This window comes from Rosa chinensis, chromosome 7 (genome assembly GCF_002994745.2).
Source record: "Rosa chinensis cultivar Old Blush chromosome 7, RchiOBHm-V2, whole genome shotgun sequence".
Classification (NCBI taxonomy): Eukaryota; Viridiplantae; Streptophyta; class Magnoliopsida; order Rosales; family Rosaceae; genus Rosa; species Rosa chinensis.
Window position 1 is genome coordinate 13,085,114 of NC_037094.1, and position 12,346 is coordinate 13,097,459.

General features: G+C 35.8%; 1 protein-coding gene and 1 long non-coding RNA gene across 12 annotated transcripts; one reads left to right on the forward strand and one right to left on the reverse strand.

Moving 5' to 3' along the window:
- The first annotated feature begins 2,536 nt into the window (after positions 1-2,536).
- On the forward strand, positions 2,537-4,982 carry LOC112179326 (KAT8 regulatory NSL complex subunit 3). Its single transcript, XM_024317721.2, has 6 exons — positions 2,537-2,827; positions 2,948-3,009; positions 3,125-3,260; positions 3,814-3,886; positions 4,159-4,224; positions 4,549-4,982. The coding sequence occupies exons 1-6, from the start codon at positions 2,685-2,687 to the stop codon at positions 4,762-4,764; spliced, it is 696 nt and encodes a 231-aa protein (XP_024173489.1). The 5' UTR covers positions 2,537-2,684; the 3' UTR covers positions 4,765-4,982.
- A 373-nt stretch (positions 4,983-5,355) lies between these two features.
- On the reverse strand, positions 5,356-11,266 carry LOC112180073. Of its 11 annotated transcripts, XR_005803068.1 has the most exons (13): positions 10,986-11,266; positions 10,811-10,871; positions 10,680-10,732; positions 10,158-10,232; positions 9,473-9,627; positions 8,601-8,671; positions 7,982-8,064; positions 7,844-7,878; positions 7,337-7,400; positions 7,127-7,235; positions 6,942-6,999; positions 6,620-6,723; positions 5,356-5,726 (listed from the first exon to the last, which is right to left on the reverse strand). It is a non-coding gene; the product is annotated as an uncharacterized LOC112180073 (long non-coding RNA). The 11 variants fall into 11 exon arrangements; XR_005803067.1 differs by having other exon boundaries at positions 6,942-7,235; XR_005803070.1 differs by lacking the exons at positions 6,942-6,999; positions 7,127-7,235 and adding an exon at positions 8,806-8,865.
- Positions 11,267-12,346: the final 1,080 nt, after the last annotated feature.

Consider the following 12,346-nt stretch of genomic DNA (forward strand, 5'->3'; position numbering starts at 1 on the left):
CCAAAAATTATTGGAGTCTCATTTGGAGTATGAATATTCCGAACAAAGTCAAACTCTTCTTGTGGAAAGCTTGTCATTCTTTCCTTCCCTGTGCTGAGTGCCTGAGTGTTTGTTTAAAAGCAAGATTGTTTCCCATCCGGGTTGTGGGAGGTGTGGGGGACCTAGAGAAACTGTGCTGCATAGTCTATGGGAGTGCCCTTCAGTTAAGAAGGTATGGAAGCTTACTTGGTTGGGTGTATAAGAATTGGGTTGAACCGAGCTTCACTGATTTATTTTGCCATGTTGCTGCTGCTTGCCAAAATCACGAGATTGAGTTGTTTGCTTTTACTGACTTGGTGGTTGTGGAAGGATAGGAATAATGTCTTTCATGGAAATAAGCTGGGAGTGGAACCTTCACAGTTATACTGTTTATGCTTAGATTGGCACAAGGAGTTTATGGATGCAAATGATGTATTTATTCATCGTATGAATGAAGTCTTATTTGAATAAAAAAAACAAAAAAATTGTAAAATAATGTCATATGACATGGAGATACTCCATATCAACTAGGCCTGCCACTCGGTCGGTTCGAATCGGTTATGGGCATTACCAACTTCAAAACCAAAGCTTTCGGTTTTGAAATTGACTTACCAATTACCAACCAAAACTTTCGGTTATTAATTATTTTTACCAAATTCGGTATTTCGGTTTTCGGTATTACCAAACTTTACAACAAATATATTTTCAAAATATAAATTAGAATCAAACAATACGACTTTACCGAAACTGAATAACACTCTTATATCTAGAGTCTCATAACTAACATATACAAAAGATATTGTCCTTAAATACATAGCTAGAGATCTTTGTGCAACTCTACTTTCCAAAATACAAAAGGATCAGCTTCTGCTGCTGAAATGAGGATACTAAGTTCTTTCTAAATATGAGCATCCCTGGTTCTTTCTGATATAAACAAAAGCTACCTCCAAGGTACAAAAATGCTAATTTAGTCTTCTATATAGAGTTAAAAATGCTAATTTATGCTAATTTCCTACGTTGATTGGATTTGATGATTAAATATTTTAAACATATAGTTAAAAATTTGATCATTTTCGTCCTCATTTCGACTTCAATCCATATGATCACTAACAATAGTCGTTTTTGTCCATATAGTTATTAATTAGAGTTCTTAAAGGGTAACCACACTGAAACAAGATTTTGAGTTGCAACTTTTCACATTGGTAGATGGAGCTCGTCTGTATGAGCCTGTGGTTTCAAAGGGCACAAAAATCGGATTTGAGAAAGAATTATTAAGGCCAAATTTGCGAAAAGGATATTTTGGTAAATGACTATAAAAGAAGATTGACTGCATTGACCGAGACCGAAACGACGACAAACGAGACCGATTATTTCATATCATGTCTATTACTATGCTATGAATACGTGGATGAAGTCATATTTACCATCAGACTTTTTTTATTTATCAGCTCGCACGAAATGTTTATATGTCTACTAGTGTTGTCTACCATATTCATCGGTTATGTAGAAATGTATACCTATCAAAACCAACAAGTGAAAAAATCAATACATTGGATAACCGACTGGTGGATATAAAGAATGGGATAAGATACGCCTATGGTAAAAATATAAGCCGATTTCATCTTCGTATTAACCTCGATCTACATGGTCAATTGTAATGGCGTTATTACCTTTACAACTAAAATATCAGTAGTCAATCTATCACAAATCCTACCAAGGACAAGGTTCACCCCTACCCTCTCATGAGATCAATATACGTTTACCTGGGTAGAAAATTTGGGGGAGAAAAATCATTGCAGTTTTGTTACCCTTAGAAACACAGTAACTTAAAATGATATAAACGTCCAAATCAATTAAAAATATAAATAAAATGTATATGATTTAATTTCAATTAACTAAAAAATTAAAAATCTTATTAAGAAATGTAGTTTATTAAAATTAAAACTCATATGATATTAAAATATCACAAAACAGATTACAATCTTTCATTATAAAACTAAATACATACTTTGTCAAATTAAATATATCTTCCATATCAATGTATCATATTCATACATATTAAAATAAATGACTACATAATTATATATATATATATATATATATATATATATATATATATATATATATAACCCTAGCATTTCGGTAAATTCGGTATTTACCAAAACCAAACCAACTTTTTCGGTATTTTTCGATTTCGGTTATTTCGATTTCGGTTACCAAGATTCGGTTTACCAAACCTCAAATATTCGGTCGGTATTCGGTCGGTTCGGTATTTACCAAACCAAATGGCAGCCCTAATATCAACTATCAGGTGCACTGTAGAATTTTTCACAAAGAGCTAAATTACGGAAACTTATGACTTGTAGAAAATGCTCTATATTATATTTGATCACATCTATAATTTTGTCCTCTAAATCGAAACCCTCCTACAGATCTACTATGCTTGGCAGAAGCCCAAAATTGGGTTTGCTCAAGCCCAACAGCCCAATTTTGTTGCCAACCCACTTTGGCGCTAGGGTGCTGCCAAGTTACTGCCTTGCTGGAACTTTGGCGCGAAGATCGATTCCAGTCTCAAATTTAGGGTTTCGCTGAGATTAAAAACCCAGAATCATTTCAAAGCTTTCATCGTTTCTGCAAATTTCAAAGGGGCTTTTGCTTGCCTAGGGATGGCTTCACCACCAAGTCCAAAACGCAGGCGTAAGGATGACGATAGAAATGAAACGGCAGCAACATCGCCGGAGAAATCATCCCCTGTGGTGGTCTTTGCTCACGGCGCCGGTGCTCCCTCTTCTTCTGATTGGATGATCAGGTCATCTTCTCTTCTTTTGAAATATCAGCAAAGAAATGATTTAAGTCAAGTTTGAAGCTGTCTGTTGAAATGTTGAGACTAAAGTTTGAAGCTTTTTGGGGATTTTGGTTTTATTTTTAGATGGAAGGATATGTTGGGAAAAGCACTAAATGCTGTTGAAGTTGTTGCCTTTGATTACCCATGTGAGTTTTACTTGTAATTTTGTTATAATCAACTTTTACTGGCTATATGGTGCTCTGGGTTGTTCATGGGCTTGGTTAGTTGTGTTGTAAAATCTTGACCTTGAATTGATGGCAGACATGTCTGGTGGGAAAAAGAGAGCCCCTCCGAAGGCTGAAAAGTTGGTCGATTTTCACGCTGATTTTGTGAAGAAAACTGTTGAAAAGTACCCAGGTCATCCATTGATTTTGGCTGGAAAATCTATGGGTTCAAGGTTACAATTGTCTGACTTTTCTGCTACATGATTAGTTGATTACTTGCTGTAGCCTGAAATGCTATTACTAGAAAGTGTAGGAGAACTGATGAAGATGTAATCTGAGGCGTACGCTTTATTGGCCTAAAAACTGTAATCCACCCCTTGCTAACAATTTAATTTGGATTCTATTGAAAAACAAAAATTTGCTTGGAAGTCAGCACAGGATGAAATTATATAGCCAAGAATAGTGATATTCCGGAAGTGTTGTACTTGTGGATGCATCTTTTACATAATTGAGTTTCCTTTTAATAATCTACCAATAATTGAGGAATGTATTAGTGTGCAGACGAGTTTTTGTTTTCTAGTCTCCTATGGAGGAATTTGTGTACAAACAAAAACCCATAATGTGGTCATTAGTCATTACTTGGTATTGTACACATTGTGGATCCTTGATACTGATGGAGCATGCATGTGCAATATTGCGATAGTAGAGAAGTAATTAGTGCTTGCTGTATTCTGAACTACTTATCATTATGTGCTTTGTTGATCTCTGTACTTCATTGGTTTGTAGAGTCAGCTGCATGGTAGCTTGCAAGGAAGATATTCATGCTTCAGCAATTGTTTGCTTAGGGTACCCACTAAAGGTTAGGTGTTATGATGTTATACCTGCATCACATTTTCTGTACAATATATACTTTTCTTCTTCTTCTTTCGTTTTGGTTATTGGTATAAAATTGTCAAGTGAAAGTAGTTGACAAAATTTTCTGTGCCCTTGAAATTGAAATTCTGCATTCTTTGGACCCTTAGCGGTTAATCTTTTGACCTATTGCCATATGTCATCCCTTTTCCACTCTCCCCCACCCAACTATGCAAATATGCCACTGATTGTGTCTGAGCTTGGAGCCTTAAATTTCAGGGTATTAATGGGGCACTGAGAGATGAAACTCTGTTGCGACTTTCAATTCCTGTAATGTTTGTCCAGGTAATTGTTTCACCAGAATCTGCTATTTTGTCTTTTGTTTTTTGGTTAATGCCTGTGCTATTTCTAGTCTGCCTCAATAAAGTCTAACACCATTCAACTCAAAAAAAAATTTCTAGTCTGCCTTTTCTTTCCTATCTAATTGTTCACTTGCATCACTTTAAATAGAATGATCAAAACGATATGTTCAACATCTCTCTTATATATGATTGCTGAACCTGAATTAAGTCTTATAACAGTTATCTTTCTTATACATGTTTAATATCTTCTGGTGCTTCTTATCTCTGACACTTCTCTGTATTGCATACTGCAATGATGTTCATTCAGGGTAGTAAAGATGCACTTTGTCCATTGGAAAACCTAGAAGTTACTCGCAAGAAGATAAAATGTCTTAGTGGTTTGCATGTGATTGATGGTGGCGACCACTCCTTCAAGATTGGAAAGAAGCAGCTGCAAACCACTGGGTTAACGCAAGACCAAGCTGAAGATCTTGCAGTTGAGGCAATTGCAGCCTTTCTGTCAAGTTTTCTTGTAGAAAGGTGACACTTTCAATGGAACATCAAGTGTTGCATCCTGTTGTGTATAAACTTTGTTCTCTTGGTGCTTTTGTGTTGATCATAGTAACCATTGAAGTGCAAAAGGAATTTGAGTTTGTTAAGGGCTCAGGGTTTAAGTCTATGAGTAGCGAGTTTTTGAGATTTATAATCATGGAATGGTTTATCTTGATGATATGGTTAAAGTTTATATGCAGTACGCAGTTATATCTATGCGTCAATGCGTGTGTGACAGAAGACTTTAAAACCAGTGTGCTGTCATCCTTATTTTTTTCATTTTAAAAGAGGATTAAAGGAATTCATTTTAAATTGTGCTGTTAACTTAATGAAACAAAAGCTCAATTTTAGAAAATTAGGGACACATGTAAATATCCAAAAGGAAACACTATCGCTGCTGCAACCGGGATATGGCAGGGCCTGCCGTAATAATCATGAATCAGTAAACTAGTCGAAAATTCGGAGATACTAACACATTATAATAAAATCATGTGATTCGTGCGGGCTGTGTTTTTTCTTTAATTAATAGCACAAAATGATCCTCTCTGATTCGGTTACACCTGCCTATATATAGAAGAAAAAGGGGAAAAATCAGCGGATTCAGTATGTACTAGAAATTGTACCCGCGCTTTGCTGCGGGATTTGTTGTATATAAGAATTTATAATAACGATGGATATGAATGAACAATATTGGAGTTTGTCCAAAAGAGTGTTTTGTCTGGTTGCAGCTGTACAAAGTAGTCCAATCAATTGGGTGAATGCAGTCATACAAAAAGTGTGGCTGTTGTAGTTGCAACTGCAACTGCATGAAATAGGTTAGCCTAGCAAACGTTACACCTGCACAGGGTGGTCATCCATGTTCAGTCACTTCTTTGTTTGCATGATTGTTTTTTGGTTGCTGATGTTGGTGCTGCTGATGATGATGATGTTGTTCCATGTTTTGTTTCCCTATCACTTTAAACCACACAGAATAGGGTTAGAAGTTTGTACTACAACAAAAGTACTGTTAACGTTTAGAAAGGAAGTAAATCAAGTTGAAATAGGATGCAAATGTAGACTGAGGTTTTGCAAATGTAAACATTTAGAGTTGTTTCAATGAAATGCCATGAAATGGCTAAATGTTGCCAGCATGAAATGGTAGAGAAATTGGAATTGAGGCTTTCAGTGGAAGCAGAAGAGTTGTTTTTCATGTTCATCGAAGTGCCTATGTTTTTTCTCCTTCGTAATCAATGATTTATGTGTTTAACTAATTGAAACGCTCAAATGATCCATAAAATGGATTTCACAATGACTCAACCGATATAAAATTGAAATCAGCATTGTCACTTTAGAATCAAGCATTATCACAGTATAATGATTTCAAACTTAAAGTGCTTGCATGTCTCAAATCTGTATAACATAGAAACTAATGAACCTTCAAATTTCATAGCCAAGTTAACTATGAAATGGTAGCGACAGATAGAAAAAAAGAATATATCTAAAAGAACAAAGGAATAAACTTTTAGGTTAAAACAAATCATAAACTTTTACAAAATAAATAGACATAACAAACAAATATATCTAAAAGACGTAGATACAGATCTCAAAATGCAGAAAATTGAGATTTATCAGTTAATTTTTTTTTTTTTGGAGCATGGTGCTGTTTGTTTTAAGTTGAAATATCTTGAACCACTCCACTATGAGTAATACATTGCAGAAATACTAAGTTCCAAAATCAATGAAGAGCCTCCAAATCATTATTGAGGATTAAAATAGAATTGTACATGGATATCTAATACCAATTTCGGAACTGGAAAAGACAACACCTAATTAAATGAATATCTAAGAGCATCACAAAAGAGTTATACCTGCAACCAATTTTTATAAAATCCTTCAATGTAGATCCTCTTTGAGTCTCTTTAGATGGAGACCCAAATGCAACACAGTGCGGTCAGTATTGCACCTTCACCACCTACACAGAACAGACCCAGTAACCTATGTCAGGTAAGCCTCAATAAACAAAACCAAATGAGCCCACTTGACAAAAAAACGAAATGAATAAGTGCACAAAGCAGCACCATAAACCAAAGAACAGCAAATATCAGAAGAATATTTACAAATGAGTTGTAGACCAATTCCGATAGTATACCATAAGCCAAAATGAAGAAAAAGTTAAAATAATTTTCGAACCAAGAACTATTCTGAGTCGATTACTGTTAAGTAGGCGTGAGCTAGAGAAAGCAAGGAGCTGTACACAATCAAATGAAGACAGGTTTTAGTAAAATTAAGAGAACGGGGAAAAACTAAAACAAATCAAAATTTTAGAAACTCGTATGGAATGGATTGAAAACCCCCCATATCTTTTGTGTACACACCATCTTCTCTCATGGCTTTTAGACTCTGTCAAGCCCTAAATTTCTTCTGGCAGATCATTCCAAACATTTACTAACGATATGACCAAGCAAGAAGGTTGACTCCAAAATGCTGTAACAATTTGTACACCAGAAAGAGCTAGATGATGCACACAAACTCCAGCAGTGTTGAAGGCAAAACACAAAACAAAGGGAACATATAGAAGTGCTTACCCAACAGAACACTCTTGTGCTTAGATCACCCATTAGATAATCAACCACTTGTTCCACAGTTTTCCTTAAAAGAGTTATTAGGCATTACCGTCAATAATTATTGTTGAACCAATTGACACAATCCAGATATAATTATAATAAAGAAGATGGAAGAGAAAACATAAGAAATTCATTCAAATTTCAAATGATAAATCAAAATAGAAGAAATAAAGAGCCGTCTATAGGTTACTTGCGAATATCTTTTGCCTTTTGTTTTTGCAATGTCTGAAGCCATCACTAAATTTTAAAATGATCATTCACCAGGTATAATTCACTATATATCATCACGAAAGAACAAAAACCAATGTAAACTCTGAACCTACCCTATTTCTGAAAGCCTAAGCAAACCCAATACGATTAATAAATGCCGCAGTTACAAAATATTGATCATGGATAAATTCCAAATGCAGAAATCTAAATAAAACACAGGAATTTATAGATGATTCACAGTTTTCAAAGAATCTATACCAGTATCCAAAAGATTCAAGGAATCTGACTGCAAACTGGTTCCAAAGTCCGCATGCAAACATAAAATAACAACAGTTGAAGTTGTAGACACCATAAAGTCAATAAACAAACACTGTGATAAAACTTTTTAGTTTATACCTGGATGACAATGGGAAACCAAGATAATACTAACAGATAGAACAGCAGCAGATAAACGGCACCAATACTTTTTTGCATAAAGTCTGCAAAAGCAAGACAAAACAACTATAAAATCATAAAACCCTAATGCAACTTCTACACCAAGCTGTGGTTCACAGATCTTATCCTATTTCATTTTCAAGGTAGATAAACGAACATGCATAAAGAACAGCTGCAGTTTTAATTTTTTTAATGAAGAACAGTAAATAAGAGGCTATAGAAGTATAGATGTATAATAAAAGGAGAGATTGTTGGACTAACATTAGTAGACTATTGGAAAACAAACAATATGGAAAAGTACTTATTCAAGAAATGTTTATAAAATGAAAAGAGTACCGTGCGTTGTGTAAAACATATACAATGTTAACAGAAATTTTCAAGGACCATTAATATTACCAAAAAACACAAAATGATAAATAGCCATAACAACCATAGTATTTGTATATACAGAGCATTGCAAAAAATGATCACATTTGTGGCCTGTCAATCCACTGAACACAGGACTAATTACTTTATGATATTTGAAAGCGAGCAATATATTTAGATAAGAAAAGGCACAAAGTAAAAATTGAAGTTTCACCTGTGAAATTGGAGACGAAACTGATTTGCCTTCTTCTCTTTTCTATTGCAGTGCTTGAGGCTTTACAAAAACTGCAAATTATGGAAAATTAATTTCAGATGAATTGATTTTTAGAGATCTGAAAATGATTTTTAGAGATAATGGAGAGTTAGTTCTGATATCAAAGGTCAGACATGTAGAAATATTTGATTCATTCAGTGTTCACCTGGTCGGTTTAGCACGATTATTTTCAGTCACAAATTCCATGAGTTGTGTAAAATAAAATCTGACAATCAAATTTCAATTTTCTATCAATTGATCGTTACAAATATATTCACATATGATGACTGAATGGATAACTTTGCAGGTTGGCTATAGCAATTTTCAGTGATACTGTTTAAACTAACTGACATCCCCTTATTGAGATAAGAAATTACTAAATTTTTCCCATTATTTTCGTATCTGTAATACTGTTAATGCTTTAGCTGTTTCGCTGGATTTACCAAAAGGTATGTTTGTGACAGAAAACTAAGTCAAAAGAGTTTCACGATTTTATTTTTTTCCCCTCTGCTAACCATTTTTAGCTAGAATATCTAGGGTCAAGGGCACACCCTTCTCTTACTAATTCCCACTTACTCAGAATCCTCTGCTAAATATGGTTCAAGGCACGATAACTATCAAACCAACAAAACTATTAGCTCTGCCATGTTATTTGCCCAATTGCCCATGATCAATTCCCACAATCTTTTTAAGGAAAGCGATCACATCGATTGAACCCAGAAGAAAAGAAGAATCCTAAATAATTGAACCCAGAATCAAACATCAAATAGAGATTGATTTCAATTCTAAAACAAATAGAAATTTTGGAGGATCAAAGATTGAAGAAAGAGTACCAGGTGCTCTCGATTGAATGGAAAACCCATCAGCAATCCCTAAATAATTGAGATCGATCTCAAAACAAACCCAGACGGATGCAGGTCTTCCTCCAAAACGCAGGTCTTCTTCGTCTCTCTGGCTCTCTTTCTCTCTCTCTTCCACAATGAGTTCTCTGGAAGCCACGCAACAAACCCATGATCGGTGAGAGATGACAAAACAATAAACTGGAATATGTTTATTACAAAAAAAAAAAATACAGCTCGAGGGCAAAACTGCCATTCCACTGCTGGTATGAACAGTGAAATGAACAGTATAGGACATTTAGTATATAGTTTTGTTGATTTATCCAGACAGAAGCGCCCTCGCAAGTAAGATGCAGGAATGCATGATTTATCTCACAATAACCTACTAACCACCAGAATTATGCATGAGATTAACTGAAGAATTATCTTACGTTGATTAACTATGCAAAAATTATGCATCGTTGATTAACTATGCAAAAAATTATGCTCCAGTTTAGCTCAAATCAAAATTATGCATCGTTGTATAGTATATGCAAAAAATTATCCTACAGATATGCATGAGATTAACTATGCCTGTCAGAAGTGCCTTTCAGATATGGTAAATAGTATTACAAATAAGCAAAAGCTGGCAACTTGTTTTAACTGACATATACTGGGCAACAATTCACAGAAAAAGTACCTGGGATGATCAATTTACTCGATTTCCCTCTTCTTCTTCCTTTTCTTCTTCCTCTTGTTCTTCTTTTCTTTTCTTCTGTTTCAACAAAATCCCAAACGAAAAAAGGTTTTATGAGCTCTCATCAAACATAAAGCCAAGCTCTTTCAAGCCTTTATCCAGGGCTAAAATTCATCTCTAACAGCTAATAATTAGCTGCCATGAATCTGAACAAAAAAAAAGAGCATTCGCAATCCAAATTTCAAATACCCACCAATTGAATTTTTGATTGGGTTTTTCAATTTCGAATCAGACAACTCGAATCGTACTTCAAAACCCACATTTCGAAACCTCCAATCCTTACTCCCCCAACGAAACCCATATCCATAACAATCATTCGTTCTCTGGCAGCTATCCCTAACCTCCTCCTCTTTTCATTTATTTACTTCAGCACTTATTGAAAATGGAAGAAGTAAACAGACAATACTGAATTTAGAACAAAAACTCTTCACAATTTACCCAAAAAAAAAAAAAAAAAGGCCTCACCTTGAACCTCCTCCAATCAATCACTGAAATAAACTGAAGCACAAACAATACCCCTACAAAATTGAAACTGAAGTCAATTGAAAACCAATCATAGCCAACGTAACAAATCAAAAACCCAACCCAAAAGGTACCCGACAGAGTTATCCAAAACGCAGATCCTCCTCCTTCTCACAGCAAAACCGAACAATACCCCTACAAAATCGAAACCCAATTCAATTAAAAACCAACCACGGGAAAAAACAGACCACTCAAAACTATAAACCAAAGACAGCAATCAAGAACCAACCCAAAAGGGAAACGGCAGACCTATCCAAGACGCATATCTTCTTCCTCCTCACAGCAAAACGGAATCACCACTCTCTTTCGCGCGCGCTCTCTCTCTCTGTGTTTCGACTATGCTTTCTCTAGAAACAAACCTGCACTCTCGATCCTGAATAACTCCTCTCTCTCTCTCTCTCTCTCTCTCTCTCTCTCTCTCTCTCTCTCTCCGGAAAGCAAAGAAACACACCTGCACGCTCTCGATCCTTCTTGACCTGTCTGGCTCTCTCGATCCTTCTTGATCTCTCTCTTCGTGCAGCAAGCAAACAGAGCCAAATTAAGGAGAAACATAGGGGCAAAAGCGTCAGTTAGATGTATGTATAATAGGACAATGGCAGAGCCGTAAGTTGAGGGAAAACAGAGGGCAAAAACGTCATTTCCCACCCCCAAGATGAACAGTAAAATGAATAGTGCAGGCCGTTCAGGCCGTTTAGTATATAGTAAATGTTCATGCGCGCGCGCGAGTGTGTGTCTATATATATGCCTCACTTTGAAATTAACGAGTGAGGTTGAAGTTTATGGTCATTTTTCGGTCTCATATCCACACATGGACCGTTCAGTTTTTAGGTACTAATGTATATATCATTTTTGCAAAATTTCAGCTAAATTGATTATCTTTAACTCGCTTAAACCAATGGACGAATTGAATTTGTCTACCCTAAACCGTACTAGCTTTTAAGACAGTTATCAATGCCTTAACGACCACACATATATATACACTTGAGCAGCATTGAAGAAGAGCCTCAATACACACACACACACACACACACACACACACACACACACACACACACACACACGGAGAGCATTGAGGAAGAGCCTCACATTAGTTATATTGAAAAAGACTTAAGCTGCATCATCTTCGAGCTCTAAATTCAGTTGCAATGAGCAAAGCAAGGGTAGGAGATTGATACTCTACCCAGTACCTCTTCAAGGCCATATAATCCCGATGCTGGAGCTAGCCAACCTTCTACACTTCAAAGGCTTCTCCATAACCATGGTCCCCACCCACTTCAACAAACTCAACCCTAGCTTCAAGCTAGCCGCACTTAACCTTTCAGTTGATTGATGAAGGCTTGTCGGAGAGTGAGGTCTCCACAAAGGACATTGCCCATCTTATGTCTCTTCTAGAGCAGAAATGTGCTGAACCATTCAAGGAATGCTTGATTAGTTTGCTATCTGATGTTTCAAAAGAGCTCGTTGCTTGTTTGATCACCAAATCTCGCTTTTACTTCACTCAATCTCTTGCTGAGAGTTTCAAGCTACCAAGGCTTCTGCTAAGGACTGGGAGTGCTTCTTCCTTGGCTGTTTCAATCCAGAACAATTTTTTCAAATGACCGCCAGTCGCC

What these genes read in the sequence shown, in the direction of transcription:
- LOC112179326 (XM_024317721.2), top strand. Translation starts at nt 2,685, where the DNA reads ATGGCTTCACCACCAAGTCCAAAACGCAGGCGTAAGGATGACGATAGA. An exon ending in TGTTGCCTTTGATTACCCAT is followed by an intron (nt 3,010 to 3,124) that starts GTGAGTTTTACT and finishes AATTGATGGCAG; the next exon opens with ACATGTCTGGTGGGAAAAAG. An exon ending in TTCCTGTAATGTTTGTCCAG is followed by an intron (nt 4,225 to 4,548) that starts GTAATTGTTTCA and finishes ATGTTCATTCAG; the next exon opens with GGTAGTAAAGATGCACTTTG.